We start from the raw sequence: 17,791 nt of genomic DNA on the forward strand, positions 1-17,791 counted from the left end.
CCACTTCAGAGGAACGACTGTCCCGTGTCAGACCCGTCCTACACACACGTGAAAAGTTGTATTCTAAAATGTTCCACATCCATTCAGAAAGGACGAGCTGCCCTGCCTATCTGATGTGATTCAAAGATATACGGATCCAACTTGCATGATTGTTTAAGTTGGCCGCTGCTCTTCAAAACATACAATAATTTGATTTTAATATTGCACCATTGTAATGTAAAAATATGTGTCTTTTCTTTCAAATGGCGGGTCGACCATTCTGGATAATAAAACTTTTCATACATCCTACATCTGTGCACTTTCGGAGGTGTCTGGCGGTCCGGGGGTCTGCCGGCGCGGTTCTGGGTCTCATAGCGCCGACTCCAGCGAGGAGTCCAGCTGGTCGTCATGGTGACTGGTGCTGTCGCTGTCGCAGCTCTGCGTGCTGGAGTAGTTGGCTGCCTCCTGCAGCCGGAGCAACATGTTCATCTGAAAACACAGACGGAGCCGGAATGATACAGAGATGTGAACGGTGTAAAGTATGCAGTATTTCAGACAATGCATGCACTCACATACTAGCAGTACTAACGGTTTAGTTCTGAATGTAATTCATAGTGATAGTTAGTACTTTGTGCTTTCTAAATATTAATTTTTTCAAACAGAGTTTCCAAAGTGGTTCGACAGACAAAGCAAACCCAAGACAATACTCAGAGAAAGAAACCCAGTGAGCCGGCGTGGTCTTTAAAACACACATTACAACCGTAAGTCTAACGACTCACGGACTTCGTCTCCATACTGAAGGCAAGAGGCGCTTTGGAATCCTCACAGTGAATCACCACCAAGAACCTGCAGAACGTCTCTTAGCTGCAACGCAGAAAATGGACTAAATGATGCAGAATGCTGCTGCATCTGGTGCATCGCCTCAAGAGTTCCTCAATGAGCCGAGCGCACACACACACACACACACCTGCACTAACACACACACGTACACACACACACATGTGCACACGCACACACATGTACACACACGTACACACACACACACTCACACACTAAATCGTGCCACTTGTTTTTGGATGACTACCCTTTAATTTCTCTTGGGCTGCACTAAACCATCAAATAGAAATCCATTCTCTCTCTTTATCCTCCCTGAATAGTTCCTCCTGTGTGTGTGTGTGCGTGTGTGTGTGTGTGTGTGTGTGTGTTCAGGAGCCTCTACCACCTAGCTGCGTTACTAGCTACTCTCTGTATTTTGTTAGTCGCTGGGGAAACGCCAAGGTAACACTCATCCCAAGTTTCTATGGAAACAGCCATCCTTTGAATTGAATAACTTTATGGATCTGCATCATGTTCTGTATCACCGTGGTCACAGTTCATATGTGGAGAACGTTCTCCTCTGTTCCCATCCTGTGAGCGGTGACACATGCAGACATCCCTTTGCTCAGACTCCTCTCCTTCTGTTTGGTTTCTTACATTGGAGCTGTTCACTTTGCATGTATACATGTATTCCTTCCATATCTTACATGCTATGCTATATATAAACTCCAGTCATCCCTGCAGCTGTGTGTTCCTCACCAGTGGGTCTCCCTCCGTGTCACTCTGGGACACCTGCTTGGACGAGGCTCCCTCCTTGGAGGAGCTGTACCCGTCGTAGCCCACGTCCTCCGGCCTCAGCTGCAGCAGCGACTGGCTGTCCTGCTGCAGCGAGGCGGCGCTCCACGGATACGTGTCGTTCACCCACTTGGACGGATCCTCCCACGCCGCTCTTTTGCCGTACAGCTGCAGGTGTGTCACAGGAGGGGAGAGGAGGTGAGAGCGGACAAAAACATTCTTTGCACACGGACAACTTGAGGAGCTGGAGCTCGCCGGCTGTTGCTCTTCATTTACAGTCTAACTTATGAGCCTCTCGTGACGCGCAGTGACATAAAACCAGAGAGTGTGGTGAATATCATCATCTCCTCGGTTTATTATCATTTAAACAGCTGTGCACGGAGAAAATGGCCTCAGGCTTTAGCACAAGTACAGAAGTATTGGCAACTAAATGAGTGAAACCACATTTCATGGTTCCACATTCTCAAACGTGAAGATTTTCCTGGTTTCCCTTTTGTGGTTTGAATCATTTTCATGCATGTTTTGGACTGTTGGTGGAACAGAACAAACAATGTGGAGATGTCACTTTTGTGACAGCATTTCTCACTGTTTTCAGGATTTTACAAATCAAACATTCAATCCAGGAATGAAGAAAATCCTTAATTATTAGTTCAAAATGAGCATCACCTCAACCAACTGTAAGATCACATTAATGTAATGAAAATAATCTCATGATATAATAATATACCAGTAACAGGGGATATTTCTCTGCATTGAGTACTTTAACTTAGTTTAGTTTCAGTACATTTTCTTCACACTTTTACTTAAAAAACATATTCAATGCATGATTTCTTCTTGGAATAGATAACTTTTTCAGAGCGGTATTACTAATTACTTAAGACAAGGGTCTGAATATTTTCTCCCTTACTGCTTCGGGGAAGTTTAATATGAGCAATGCATCATAATATATAAAGTTACTGGTAACTGTAGCTGTCGAGGGGTAGATGTCCAATATTTCCTTCTGAAAAGTCGTGGAGTAGATGTATATTGATATGAAGTCCAAGTACTTCAGAACTGTACTTCAGTACAGTAGTTGAGTTGGGTCTTGAGTTACTTTGGAGGTTCAGAACAGAGGTTTTCAATCGATCCCCGTGGTTCCAGACGTACCTGCAGCCCTTCCCTGACAGCCTCCAGCAGGTAGGGCACCAAAGAGTAGTTCCACAGGTCGGTGAACCAAACCCGAGAGCCTTCCACGTCCATGGGACAGGACAGGAAGAGACGGGGGCCTGTCGGGACAAAAGAGCCCATGTTGGGGAAAAAACCTCACGGAGCGGACTCTGAACACACACACACACACACACACACAAGAGCATCAGCAGAGAGGGACAGAGAGTGTGTGAGGCTGACCTATGGTGACATCGGAGGAGCTGTGTGCCTCCAGGAAGCCGTTGAGGTGCTGCCAGGTCTTGGGGATCCAGTCGATGGTCTTAATCAGGTCATTGACGCGCGTGTTCTTATCGATCTCCGTCTCAATCAGCTTCCGCCGCAGGAAGCGGCCCAGGAAGCCTTTGACCGGCTCGGTGTGGTTGGTGCACAGCACCCACCTGACAGGACAGAGGGTGGATGGTGAGACAGAAGCGGAGGAGCTAATGAATCAGCTCGTTCCACTTTACCACAATATGTTCGTATTAAACGCCTGGCCCATGACGGGCTTTCCCTAATGACTTTATATTTGCCAAATCATCAGCGAGTCAAACACGCCGAGCAGAAACGATTCTCATCAGAACCTGCATAGCGGTCCAATCATTTTCATTTAAGGAGGGTAATTATCTGAGAGATGTAATTACAGCGCTCCCCGTGGAAGAATGCCTTTAAGTTTACAATCTGTGGGAAATAACATGTTGACAGAGAGGTGAACTCAAACACATCATCTGACGCAGAGCCAATGAAGCCACAAGTCCTTTCCTCGTGGAGCTGATAACCTCTGTGCACATTGCAGATATCACAAGTAACTTCACCGCCGCCGTCGCATTCGAGCTGTGAGGAAGCTTGTGGTCAGAGTGTGTGTCACGGACCTGAAGTTGTGGTGCAGCTCAAGGTTAGGAGAAGAGGAAACTCCCTGGTTCATGGTGCCGATAACATAAGGGCTGGACGGAGACAAAGACAACAATACACAAGATTATCAACAGCCTCAGCCAAGATGCATCACTCAATGCAGATACAAAAAACAAAAAAACGCTCAATTATGTTCCTGTTAGGCCAACCATTTGCAAAAGAATGTGTTATTGCTGCCCTTATAGTTCTTTTAGGTAATATTTTATGGCTTAAAAGAAACCCCATTGCATATCTGACTCACCATCTGTGGTACTTGCAGTTGAGGAAGCCGTTGAAGATGTCGCTGAGGGAGCCGATGTGGTGCAGGTTGTCCAGGATCACCACAGTGGGGAGCTCCGTGTCCGTCTCCTCCGAGCTACACTGCTCCGCCAGGTTGGACAGATACTGACGCAGGTCCTGCACCAGACAGCGTCACCAGACAGGTTTTCATTTGGGCGAAACATTTTGAACGGTGAGATGATCCGAGTCCCTTTTTTCCATTTCTGTTAAACTCTAGTTATTTCGATGAAAGCCATCGTCTACTGCCTACGCCTCCGTGTGCTCGCTCCTGTCCCGGCTCTTCTCCCTCCGGACAAACGTTCACTATCGATAAAATTATACCGTCTGCTGCTGGTGCTCACATTCTGGAGCGCATTATTTAAATGCTAGTATATTTCTCTACTGCTGAAGAATGATGAAAAACATCAGAGGAAAGCGTCAGGTTGTAGAGCCACAGCGTTAAGGCCATTTTCTAGAACCGTGGTTTGGTACCAGCATTCAGTCTGCAAGTACGATTACACCGGGAGGAACGCATGGTGGAAGAGGCAGAGAGACCAATCTGTCCAGCAGAAGGAAAATCAAATGCAACCAGGCACACATCTGGCAGATGTGCTGAAAGGATGGTTTGTATTTTTTAGAAGTGTACAAGGTACTTCGGTAGCACTTTATAATAACCACACACTTTTTAGCATTAGTAAAGCATTAATGAAGAATGAAACATTCATAACTGTGTTTATTAGTGAGTTACTAATGAGTATTCATGTTGGAATAATGCTTTATAAATGATGAATTTAGTGTTTATTCACGCTTCACTAATGCTAAAAGGTGTGTAGTTATTATAAAGTGCTACCGGTACTTCTCCTTAGTCAGTGTATCACCGACAGTAGATGGAGTTTGGAGAAACAGACAGGAGTTATATTTACAGTCTAACGCTGCCTTGATGTGTTATTGTGTGACGTTGGTGTTTTGACGGGTTAGTTCAGACTCACCAAAGTCACACAGTGAACAAACAAAATGATTGAGGCAGCGGTGGACCCGCAAGTTCTGTCTTCTGCGAGGGAAAATTACAGTTTTTTGTCAAAGGGAGCAGAGATAACGGCTTCAGTTTCCTGTCAGAAATGTCTGTCTGACAAGATAAAACACTGAAAATATTATAAATATAGCCCACACTCAAACTGATATTGATTTCTTTAGGTGTCTAAACTACGTTTTGCTGCTTCCCCCGCCCCGAGTCTGACTCTCTATACTGCTGTGTGCTGACTGCAATCTACTGTAATACACCGACTATGGAGAAGTACCTCAAACAACCCAACTTAAAATAATCTAAACTAATGATAGGCTGGTGGTATTTTTTTCACAATTGAAAAATATTGAAATCTCCTTCTACATGCACACATGATAATCTTCTTTGGGTGTAGGAAGGCATTCTGGGAGAAGTAGGGAGTTATTAAATTCAAACGCAAGTAAAAGTCGGCTTACAAGCCGCTCCTACCTCCGGTGGGTGTCCCCGCTGTAGCAAGCTAGCAGCTGCTAGCTTGCTACAGCTGCTAGCTTGCTACAGCTGCTAGCTTGCTACAGCTGCTAGCTTGCCCACGTCCACTCTGCCTGAGTCGGGTGTTGAGCCGGGGCTGGTCCCGCTACCTTCGGTGGTTGTCGGGGAGCTAGCGGGGAGCTAGCGAAGCGCTAGCTGGCTACAGCGGGGAGCTAACGGGGACACTGACCGAAGGTAGTAGCGGCTTGTCTTGTAAGCCAACTTTTTACGGTACTGTAGGTGAGGCGGACTGGGTGGGAGGCCTCGAGGCTTTGGATTCGGATGAGTTCCTGTTCCTACCTTGCTGGAGTTCTGGTCCACGTTGAAGCTGGCCACGTTGTGCTCGGTCACCGGCTGCCCCATCTGGGAAATGATGTACTCGGCCAGCTTGGCGGCCATGAAGGATTTTCCGGTGCCGCTGGGCCCCGAGAGGATGATGCGACGATGCTCCATCAGCAGGTTGAGGTACCGCTGGATGATGGGCTTTGGGATCAGCGTGTCGAACACCAGGCTGTCTATACTGTTCTCCTTCACACCTAGGAAGTGGAAGGAAGGAAGGAAAGAGGAAAGAGGGTGGATAGAAAGTTAAAATGTCTTTCTCTATTCCAGAACACTTTCCTTGTGAATTCAAAGCTGGCTTCCACATCAGCCGAGACCCTGAAATAGAAACTTGTTTCCTCGCTGCCGTACCTTTGAGGGTGACCTTGATGACGTTGTTGTCGCCCACCAGGTAGCCGCAGGGCAGCAGCTCAGGCACTTCGGAGGCGTGGGAGCGAACCACCTCGCCTATCCTGTAGGAGACGATGCTGTCTGAGCTGAGACCCAGGCTGGTCAGAGGGTCCACCCGAAACACGTACTCCTGCAGGGAGGGAGGGTTAGGAACATGAAGAACTGCACTATTGATTACGCTTAAATATAGGCAACTCATCTTCAACTGTTGTGTGCACCTGTGACTTATGACTATATGTGTCTTTTTCATTTTTAATCGAGCTGTGTTTTCCTCCTGTGTGCCTCTTACTCACTGAGGTGAAGAGAGATTCTTTACATGTTTTTCTAGGTTTATAATTCTTAAAAAAGCACGCCTTCGTCCATGGCTGTAGCAAACAAAACATGACTCCATGCAACCAAAGTGGATTAAAGCAGCTTTAATAAATATGTGCCACTGTGACCTGGATGGATACAGCATTCATAACAACAGCACATCCATTACTCTATTTTTTCAATTAGTCAAAAGCTGTTGATGAAATGAATTAATGCATTCCTGTTAAACACCTAGGCACATGACAAATCATCTATGCTACACCACATGTGCAAACGTCCCTTGATAAGACCAGAGGGGTTCAACTGCCGTAAAATGTTTGGAGAAACATTTCTTGTTGGCATTTTAGAAACTAAATGGAACAGACCCGTGTGTGTGCTTACACACTATGGCAAGTCAAAGTGTGTATCGTGTGCCTAAATAACTGTCTCTGAGCAATGGGCGCGTTTACCTTGAAGAGGCGTCGGATGACCCCATCCAGGACGTCCCACTTGGTTTTCCCACTCACACCTATAGACCCAATCAGGTACGCCTGGCCTTTTGTGCCCTGGAGAGATGCCAGAGGAATCAAAACAACAGGAGTGAGAACCAATAAGACCAATATGGTGGTTTTAGCTGGAGGAAGAAGAGAAGGAACGTCCACTCACCTTGGTGGTGTACGGCCCGCTGCTGATGGTGACCACTATCCGCACACTGCGGCCCTCTTTGCGCAGATTGCCCTCGTAGCCGTCGTCCAGCAGAATATCTGAGAAACAGAACGTTTCTGTTAGGAAAGTCTTTACAAACAAACTCTCCATAGCCCGCTGGCAGAGTCCAGCTGGGAACGGACAAACAGACTCCAAAGATAATAGATAATGGGTTTCTTTCGTGTGATAATTACTTTTACAGTTAATCAATGTTTCCATACAGAACTTTTTCTGGCGCGTGCCCAGAATGACAATGTGAGAGAGACGACGTGGTCGGAAATTAAATAGAGTACAATCTGAGGGAGAGAAACAAATCCAATAGGGTGGGAAATGGTTCAAAAGGAAGAGGTTAATTTGAGGTATTTGTTAAGAGGATGGGAGTGTGACATCACGGGGACAAAATCATTCAGTAACCAGAAGAAAGGACGGCTGTTAGAAATAAATGTCCTGACTAACGTCATCTTACAGCAACAATCAGACGCCCTCAGTTTCCTCCGTTCACACATTTCAAAAGTATCTGGAGGCTTAGCTTGTTGAGTTTTAGATTTTAACTGTTTGTTAACCTTTGTGACCGATCAAACGGCATCAAAATCATCATATTTCACTGTCATCCTTTCACGTAAACCACTGAAGTTCTCTTGAGATTATTGTCATCTCATGCTTAAAGCGGCAATATCATTATTTTACAAAACACAACACATCATCACACTATATCTACACATCCAATGGACAAAGAGTCTCATTTAAATTCAGCGGGAGTCGTGTCTTTGACCACCAATTTAGGTCCAATATTCCCTCTCCTTAAGCTCTATTTTTGGTCTCAACAATGAGCTGATTACTGTCTCAAGGTTGGTCACAATGAGCATGTGATTCATTGTTAATCAAAAACAAACATTACAGCAGCTTTAACTATTAGGACCACTACTTGCACAGAGGGGCAATAACAAGCAAGTGTTTCTACTTTGAGCAAGTTGCCGCCTTTATAACCTTTAACGGCCACGCTAACAACTCCAAGTCTCCCTCTTCATTCTTTTCTTCCCCGGACTCCATTTTTGGAGAGGGAAGGAGGTACTTTGTATTCGGCTGGCTTCCCTCAGCCGAGGGCTCTGTGCTGGGATGATAACGGCCCGCTGGCCCACTCGTCTTCCCACGCGTCACTGCTCTGGCTCATCATCCCCCATCAATTAATGAGGGCCCGAGTCCTCGGAGAGCGCTGCGCCTTCTATGTTAATTACAGGACGAGTGAGAGAGGGACAGAACTCTTTCACTTCTCCAATGGATCGGGCCTGGAGACATGTTCAGCATGTGTGTGTGTGTGTGTGTGTGTTACAGGCTCCTGCTGCATTAACCAGCCCTCGCAGTAGAGAGAGCAGCCATTTCATCATTTCACGCGGGGCTCCTCCGGATCATTTCTCGCCGCAAACACAGTTCTCTCACATTTATTGAGGCGAGCTAATCCAACTTGAAAATAAAAATCTTCCAAAAAACCATAAAGTGTGTCCTACGGCTTAACAAGACAAAAGAACATGGCAATGTCACGACTGAGGTTTCATTCTCTATAGCCGAATACACCTGAAATAAAAAAAAGGACGATCAAAGTCTATTGCTCACTCCCACACCTTCTCACTTCTCACTGGCGTAAAGCACACAAACACTTCAGATGCTCGCGCTGCAGACTCTGCACCGACCTGACATGATGGTGTCGGTGATGTTGAGGTTGTTGAGCGACAGCCCCAGGGACTGGCGGGAGGAGGACGAGGACGTGCTGGAGGTCTCGGAGGGCGGCCGGGCCGTCTTGAGCGGCGCGGCCGTCGGCGTGGCGTTGCCGCTGGACTTGAGGCGATCGTTCTCCGCTTTCAGCGCCTCGATCTCGTTCTGTTGGTCGACACACGAATGAAAAATGAGACAAAGTCTGACAGAAGTTGCGTTCAGAGTCTCATATTCCTGCCGGCCACTGTTGTTGTATCGAATCAGTATTATCTGAGCTTTTTGATCTTCAAGGCTCTCTTTGTACTGAAGAGTCTCAGAGAAGGAGCCTTACATGATCCCCAGATCTGAGAGGAGACTAGAGGCCTCTACAGACGAGGCTATCCACATCCACAAAGAGCCCCGTTAACAGCGGAGACATTTATAGTGATATCCTTTGAACATGTGCTCCTTTTAAGAATATGAAATGAACAATATGCTTTGAACTGACGGGTGGCGTCTCATTTCAACACTTCAATGGGAATGATATCAACAAATCAAATACGTGTACTCGCGGGGATAAAAACTTCACTTTTTACAACAATCTTCTTTATTCAGCTTCATGGGGCAATTAAACACTTCCAGCTTCTCTGGAGGCGTGTTTACCGTGACAGCTTCTTTGAATGACACTTCATTTATGAATTGCTAGTTTTGGAGGTGATTCAGCATGCCGGATCACTGATAGTTGGCCAACAGTATCCAATGTTCCCCTACTTTTATATATTTCCTTGTGTTGCTCTTCTAAAAATGTTCAAAAGACTTTCAGACTTAAAGGAATAGTTCCGTGGGAAATAAATCAATATCATGAACTACAATGTAATAGCGAACCTGCATCAGTAAATAGGTATATTATAGTATAGAACAACCAAAGCTGCTTCTTCCTCCATCTAGGTGCTACTTTTCTCGATCTGCGTTTGGCAAACAGAACTAAAGCCAGTTTGATATTTAGAAGACTCCTTCACCCTCAGGTCACCCAGCACAAGCTCGCCCTGCGCTTAGCCGCGGCGTGACCTCACCTGCATGCGGTTCATGGCCTCTCGGATCTGGTCCAGGTGGTGGGCGGAGCTGAGCGCCTCCAGGCGGATGTCCGTCAGCTTGAGCTCCTTCTCCCTCAGCTCGTTCTTCAGCAGCAGGATGGTTTCCGCCTCGGCTTCGGTGCATTCGCAGAGCCTGTGACCGGGGTTACACACAGGGAGAAGGACGGGGGAGGTGAGGGGGGGTCAGTCACCTCGAGGGTTATAGCAAACACACACACACACACACACATAATCTAGAGAGGAAAACACACTTTAAAGGAAAGTTTAGGGAAGCTGGAGTCAATGGCGGGGAGGCGGGACATCTGGGAAAGCAAATTCTCCCCCATGTACTTTAATACACATGTTGCAGTTATACTGAAGAGCCTCTTCAGTTGATGCAGTGGTAGTTGTCCCATCAGGATTCAGTTATTTTCACAAACACCAAGCAGAGATCTAATACGGAGTTAGATGCAATGCTATTTCGCTCAAAGTCAAAACACAACAAGAGGAAGTCACATTTGTGTCGTGTAGATTCTATAACTGACACCAGCGCATGCTCTGGCCCACGTCAAGCTTCTGAGGAAGGATCTCTTCTTGCCGCCCAGCACAGCACAGGTGCACAGTACCTGCATGCTGGGTGCTGGTCGGCAAAATGGCCGACCAGCGGCATAGAGCTCATCTGTCTCAGCCTTTATTCAGCCTGCTTCTCCTGAACCGGACACTTCAGAGAGGGAGAGCAGCACCTCCGACATGCCGAGGTGCTTAGGGCACTGAGATGCAGAGGAAACGTCACACACACACAACCCCACCACACACACACACACACACACACACACACACACACTCTCCCCGGGAGCACGCTGCGCAGTGCCCATTACCGGGATCGGTGCTTGTAGATCACGTGACCGTTTTGCCTTTTCTTTGGCGTCCAAATGGGGGAGGACTTGCTATCGCAAAAGCACTTGCTACAGCGGGAGGGGCGATCAAGAAAAGGATGAACGGAGAGGTCAGGAAAGAAAAGGCGTGGCCAGGATTAAAAAGACATTCGTGAGGAAAAAGAAACAGACAAAATAATAAGAGTGAAAAGAACGTCGTCGATTTGTATGGAATGAAGTACGACTGGAGAGTGTGTGTGTGTGTGTGTGTGTGTGTGTGTGTGTATGTTATCAGGGTTCATACACATTCTGACAAATGGATTTCCATGACTTTAAACCAAATTTCCATGACCAAACATAGTATTTAAACTAACAATGAGAATACAAAGCATACAGTAAACCTTAAATGACAAATGAATGAGACAATAGTTTGATTAAAAGAATAAACATTTATATAGATGCCTGTATGTATGCCTGCTTATATTTTGAGCGTCTTTCTTTTAAAAGCATATTAATTATTTCAAACTCAGCGTACATGAACGACATGAACACATGAATACAACACATTTACATGACTTTTACTAAACCTTTTTTTTTTTTTTCAAAGACTTTTGCAGGCCTGGAAATAACCATTTTAAAATTCAATGACTTTTCCAGGTTTTCCTTTCAATGACCGTAAGAACCCTGGTTGTGTGTGTGTGTAAGTTATGTGTGTGTGTACGTTGTGTGCGTGTGTAAGTTATGTGTGTGTGTACGTTGTGTGCGTGTGTAAGAGCGGGCGCGTGCGTGGAGAACTCACTCGGTGGCGGAGGGCGAGGAATGCAGCGTGGCGACGCTGCCTTGCCGGTTGTCGTGCTGCAGTTTGGGCGAGGACGGCAGCGAGTCGATCATCTCCTCCATCTCGTCGTGCGCCGACTGGGATTTGCTTTTCTTCTTGCTGAACGCCTGCTTGAAGGAGCTGCGCAGCTGCAAGACAAGATAACACAGACATGCCGGCGTCACCCTGAGGGATGAGGTCACATGGTGGCCAGATCAGGAAGTCACTCTGTGTCGCTGCCCAAGCAGCGGGCCGGTTACGGTAGAGAGGGAGGCAAAAAGCAAGGCCGGAAGGAAAGATGGGATGAGAGACGAGGGGACCAGGCTTTTAAATGACCTTACACATATAGCTGGACAGGCAATGCAAAGGAACAAGGGAGCAGGAAAACGAGGAGGGAGGGATAAGGAGGGTGGGTTGCTGTATCCATGCCGATTGTTCCAGAGAAGGGAAAGAAGAGGTTGCTCTGAGGGGGGAAAGGAAGGAGGAACAAACAAGGAGAGGATAGGGAGTAAACACACACACACACACACACACACACACACACACACACACAGGACACTCTGGGAGCCACTGACCTGAGCCGGGATGGAATCGGCCACCTGAAGATGCAGAACACACCCAAAGTTAAGCCACGCAAACACACACACTCACTGAGCACACTGAGCAAATAACAATGCATGCCGCTGCGAGGGGAATGATGATGAAGTCGATGTCCGTTATGATTACGCAGCTGTCATCTTCCCGCTCTCTGATTGGCAGCCATGTTTGTCCCGAGGCTGTGGCAGGAAATCCACTGGGCGTAATCACGCTAAACGGAGCTCACCAACACGGTACATCCATTCAATTTAAGCTCACGTAAACGACTTTAAACATTTTGCAACGTTGCCCGGTGCATTCTGGGAAAGACTCCAGACTCCCCATGTTACCCTTGCATTATAAGCAACGATAGAAAGGAACGGATGAAACGGATTTCCACACATTTCCACAGTGATGTTAGTGAGCCAATGGTCATCCTGATGTTTCCATCATGTCCTCTGTGGGGACAGGACGTCCCTGCCCTAATGAAAGGCACCCTCCCAATTCATTATGACAACAACCTCTCCGTTAGCATGATCTGCTGCAAGTTCAACTCAATTTGTGTCTGCAGCCGTGTGTGCAGGATTCATGCAAATTAATAATTAATTGCTGCTTAAATTGAGGGATTGATTTGTATTCATGAGCCTGTGTGTGTGTGTGTGTGTGTGTGTGTGTGTGGGGTCTCACTTAACGTGGCAGACTTAGGTGTCACTCTTTTGGGCTGTGAGCGTGCGTTTCATTTCAAGGGCAGGAGCTTTGCTGCAGCAGGGAGGGAACACTGGCTCTGCGCTCTGTGGCTGAGACGGAGCTTCTCATATGTCACCCGTCTGACTCAGGGGGCTGCAGCAAATAACAGCCCTCAGACAGGGACACTGAGCCGCTATTGTACAGTGAGGCAAAGAACAGAGAGAGGGAGAGGGAGAGAGAGAGAGAGAGCTTCGTGGTTGTGGGTGCACATTTTTAGATAACTTGGCTTTTCTTTTGCTTTGATTTGTGGGTATTTGTGGACGTAGTCCTCGGTAGAAAGAGACACAGGAGACGAGACCAGAGGCCCCATGGCAGCTGAAATTACCAGAGGAAACTTAAGCAAACTGATCCATCGAAGGAACACAGTTTCTGTTCTCCCAAAAAGAGACACAAGTTAAAGTGAACTTTTTGTAAAGTCTTCCAGACCTTCATACTTGACCAAGTCCCGTTGAGTACCTGGGGGATTAAGAGCCCTTCTCTAAAGTACTGTGGGAAGTGTTTCTCAGTTCTGCCCAGACTCTCCCTCTCGACGCAGATATTCAACCGGCACTTCTCTGACCTGTGGGCAGCCGTCGACGCGGTTTAAAGCTGAACTTCAGTCGCCACGACGGTAGCGATCACTCTGCCTCTTCACCGACCTCACTTGTATGCTTTTGTAACTGTCTGTGAAGTTTAAAGTGCGCCTCGAACAGTAATTGCGGCGCGGTTCGACTCCGCTCGACCCCTTTCTGTTAGCCGGATGCTACCTCAGCCACTCAGCTTGCACCCATCTCGGCTCTGTAACCTAGCAACGGGCGCCGTGAAGCGCTCGTTGCGTTGCAGATCGCCAATGAGCATCTGCCTCCAACATCGGAGACGTTTACGAGCACAAGAAGGCAAAGTGGTGATTTGCTCACAAGCAGCTGACTCACTTACACAACTGTGCAAAACCCTCTTCAACATGAAGGCAGGGAGGAGAATTGTGTTGCCTTTTGGGACGGAAATGATCAAACTACTTTTGATTTGGAGCCACATCCAAACTCCGCCCCGCTGAGCTCAAGGTGAGGTCGAGCTATGTGCAGGTACTTCTTTTTCAGTGCAACAGCACAATCAGCTTCATTCCACAAAACTGCCTTTATCGAAGTAAGGAAGACGTTTAATCTTTTAATGCGGGCTTTAAGAGTATATTTGAAATACATTAACTGACACTGAATAATTCACGTGTGTTTAAATTTGGAGTCTTTCACTATTTAAACCTCCTACACAATGACTAGAAAACTTTTTTGTGCAGCAGATCAGTTGAGTCATGTCTGAAATTTCCTCTTTTCTTTTTTTGCACTCAACCTTTTTTTTTGCCGCTTCTGTCTCACAATGATGACCCTCTTCTGCACCTACCCAGCTCTTCTTCTTCTTCTTTTTGTCTTCGGCGTCCTTGCCCAGACTGCCCATGCTGGAGTGACTGGCTGCGCTGTTGATACTGGACATGCTCTCTGACGAGTGCTGCCGTCTGATCCGCAGGTCTGCGGGGGACCGAGAAGATTACAGGGTTAAGGGTTACGACACGTGAACCAACAGCAGCAGGAACACATCACATCACATTTAGCTGACGCTTTTATCCAAAGCGACTTACAATAAGTGCATTCAACCATGAGGACAAACTCAGAACAACAAGAAAGTACAAGTTCTTTAATAAGGTTAAACTATAAAGTGCTATCAGTAAGTAACATTTAAGTGCTACTAAAGTGCTACTTTTTGGGTTAGCATTCACACTTAATACATGTAAGAGTGACCAGTAAAAAGTGAGACTGATATCAATGAGATCAAATTAACCGGGTTACATGCATGGATCGTTCACTGTGAATCCCTGGAGCATGCAAAGGTCTTTTGTAGCCACTACACATTGAATTGCTTTTGCTGCTAAATATGGACCATAACTTAGAATAACTTCATCGTTCAGCTATGTTGGGGTCAACCATCAATGAGGAGTTTTGATACTTGAAATGGTCAGATTTTGATGACAACTGATTCAGGTTGTTTCTAGGACTCATTAAGGCTTTCCAAAACTGACCCATACGGCACATAAACACTTCATTTATTAGAACCGCGCCTGCTGGTTCCCTCGTTACCTTTGTGCAGGTGGTCAGGGCCGTTGAGCGCCACCTGGATGGCGGTCTGCGCGTCGGTGTTCTGGGTCTTCAGCGACTCTATCGTCTCCCTCAACTCACCCAACTCCGTCTCCTGGAGAGAGAGACAGACGTCAGAAACAAACGATGACCGTGGCATTGCCGTGGCGAGGGAGTGAGAGGCAAACATGAAGCGGGAAGGAGTCTCCCTGCGGATTTGCTCCAACCACCTGCTTAGAATAATAAAATAAAAAGCTCCACGATCAGATAGATGGAGTCTCCTATTCTGCCATTCCCGAAAAACCCACGAGGGCTGGAGATAGGGTTTCCGCTTTAATTAAAAGTTGGGACGGCCTTGTTTAACAAAGACATCCCACCAGATCCCAGTCTGCTTTCATTTATAGAGGATTAAAAAAAAGCTGCCAGGGTTTGTCAGCACACTGTGTGTGTGTGAGTGTGTGTGTGTGAGAACAGAGGGAAGTATTCATAATTTGTGGTAGGGCTGTATCTTTGAGCGTATTGCTGCTGCTGTGATCAGGGTTTCGTTGCAATTCAAGCTCTTTTGAAACCTCCTGTCGGTCAACAAAGTCGACTTGTATGAACATGAGAGAAATAGACCCGGGAGCAGATGAAGGCTGGAGGTTTTCTGGAGAATACACTGGTTTTAAATGGGTTTTGGGGCCTTAGGTTCAGGGAATATGCTGAACCTTGCATTTTGGTCCAAAATCAGGCACTTTCACCTTCATGTGAAGCAATAAATTGTACTTCAGACAAGGAAGTCGAACACCTTGGTAAAGTTAGAGAGAAACTAAAACTTTAATGAGAACACTTCGCTGAAAAACGAAAACTCCAAAAGAAACCTTTCAGGTGCTTCGAGAACCTAAAGTATAAAATATATCCATTAATGACGCAACCTTTACACTCTGTGGTTTCACTGAATCCTCTCAGTGTTTCTGAGGGTTTCTCCTCTGTAACCCCTTCACACACACGGTGCATTTCAAACTCAGGACTGAGCTCTCGTACCTTTTGTTCGGCCGTCATGGTGAGGCTCTGCAGGCGGCCGGTCATGTTACTCAGGCTGTTCTCGAAGGCCGCCACCAGGTGAGCCTGCAGACACACAGAGACACACATCACAGGCTGTTGAGTTTACCACAAGGCAAGGGAAGTGTGGTTGTAGAGCACATTTCAACAACAAGGGGATTCGAAGTGCTTCACCTAAAAACATTAAAAGCATCAAAACATAATGCAGAAGAAAACAAGAAATCAAGATTTTAAAACATAAAAACAGTCAAAAAGTGCAACTTTTATTGTATTTTTGCTTTTTGACAGTGCAGTTTAAGAAATAAAATGCAGTAGTGAGATGCAGCAATTGAATCTGGTTCAATTAAAGGCAACAGCAAACAGAAAAGTCTTCAATCTTTTAAAGGAGCCGAGGGTCTCAGCAGGCCTTGTTCCTTATACCACAGAAAAAAGAGAAGAACTACACTTGAACGGTTTAATTCTCTTTCCAATATAAAAAACTAAAAAACTTAAACCGATGAATTTGGACTCCTTTCAAAAGGCTAAATCATTTCAGTCCAAGAAACACAACTTATCACTTGTTGATGCATGAATCAATATTCATGACTGTTTTGAAAAAGCCTTTGCAGAGAATGAATAAGTCGTCTGCTGGCTGACGATAGCTTTCAAGTGCACTGACTGTGCCCTCCTGAAGAGGATCCCTGTTCCCTGTGAAGAAGTCCTGCTGGGATATTTAAAAAGTTCTGAGGAAGAAAACCCACATTGAGTCACTCTCAGATTTCAAGGCAAGTTCATACAAAGCATATTCAGAATGGTTTATTTGAACTTGTTAGGAGCGTTTCATTCAACTTTGTGAATTGCTGAGAATGAACCATCATGGAGTTAAGCGAGCTCCAAAATCCTCTTTCTGGAATAATAACTCCAAGAAAAGACCCGAAAAAAAAGATGGATCCCACAGAGGCACACAGATCGATGACCTCCAGATCGGGACGGCAAATGTGTCGGTGGCGTCCTGTGGGTTGTGTGTGTGTCTGCCTCTGGATGTGTCACTGGATTTTCTTGCATGTGTGTGTGTTTTTTAATTATATACGTTTGCGTCTGAATGTCTGGTGAAGCCTTGTGTTCACGGCTGTGTTCTGCCAGCATCCTCCCATCCTTAGCGAGACCTGACACCTGTCAGGCCGGGTGAGTCACACGCAGGTGGGCAGCGAGCCCAGACAGGTCAGACAATCTCTGCTTAACACAAACACACACATGCACACACACACACACACACACACTTTTTTTATGCATTCAATTACTTTTATTATGAATTTAACAGCATTTGTGCTCCAAAATGTGCACTGTAGCTCTTTTGAAATGTGGATTATTTATCATCTTTCTATCCTTGAGAGGATTTACGGTCCTCGTAAAAAAACAGAAGTACACACACACACACACACGTACACACACACACACACACACACACACTAGCCCACTGTGCTGCCTCCTCCACTCCGTGTCCCTGGCTGAATCAGCAAAGGTCTTGACCTTTACAAATACCACCTGTTCCAACTCATCTCTCCAACTCCACCTGTGAGCTCCGACTCAGCGCCCTGCCCACCTGTCCTGGCCAATCAAACTCTGACACGCCCCGTGGCTGAACCATCTGTCCTGCTCCTGGGGCCCGGACCCGGCTGACACGCTTGCTCCCC

The 17,791-nt window shown here is 46.4% G+C and overlaps 1 protein-coding gene across 1 annotated transcript in view; it reads right to left on the reverse strand.

Annotated features, from left to right (window-relative positions):
- Positions 1 to 236: 236 nt before the first annotated feature.
- The window catches only part of nav3 (neuron navigator 3), a gene marked incomplete at its 5' end in the record, with an annotated part of 156,519 nt that continues 138,964 nt past the window's right edge, over positions 237 to 17,791 (reverse strand). Inside the window, 18 exons of the mRNA XM_079235753.1 lie at positions 237 to 468; positions 1,555 to 1,758; positions 2,737 to 2,855; positions 2,977 to 3,173; positions 3,645 to 3,716; positions 3,926 to 4,080; positions 5,774 to 6,009; positions 6,164 to 6,332; positions 6,964 to 7,059; positions 7,160 to 7,257; positions 8,887 to 9,073; positions 9,961 to 10,114; positions 10,839 to 10,925; positions 11,635 to 11,801; positions 12,228 to 12,251; positions 14,350 to 14,474; positions 15,081 to 15,192; positions 16,101 to 16,184. Coding sequence (XP_079091879.1) covers positions 349 to 468; positions 1,555 to 1,758; positions 2,737 to 2,855; positions 2,977 to 3,173; positions 3,645 to 3,716; positions 3,926 to 4,080; positions 5,774 to 6,009; positions 6,164 to 6,332; positions 6,964 to 7,059; positions 7,160 to 7,257; positions 8,887 to 9,073; positions 9,961 to 10,114; positions 10,839 to 10,925; positions 11,635 to 11,801; positions 12,228 to 12,251; positions 14,350 to 14,474; positions 15,081 to 15,192; positions 16,101 to 16,184 — 2,406 coding nt within the window. The 3' untranslated portion in view covers positions 237 to 348. The remainder of the gene's footprint in view (positions 469 to 1,554; positions 1,759 to 2,736; positions 2,856 to 2,976; positions 3,174 to 3,644; positions 3,717 to 3,925; positions 4,081 to 5,773; positions 6,010 to 6,163; positions 6,333 to 6,963; positions 7,060 to 7,159; positions 7,258 to 8,886; positions 9,074 to 9,960; positions 10,115 to 10,838; positions 10,926 to 11,634; positions 11,802 to 12,227; positions 12,252 to 14,349; positions 14,475 to 15,080; positions 15,193 to 16,100; positions 16,185 to 17,791) is intronic.

The sequence above is a fragment of the Taurulus bubalis genome (genome assembly GCF_910589615.1).
Source record: "Taurulus bubalis genome assembly, chromosome: 20".
Classification (NCBI taxonomy): domain Eukaryota; kingdom Metazoa; phylum Chordata; class Actinopteri; order Perciformes; family Cottidae; genus Taurulus; species Taurulus bubalis.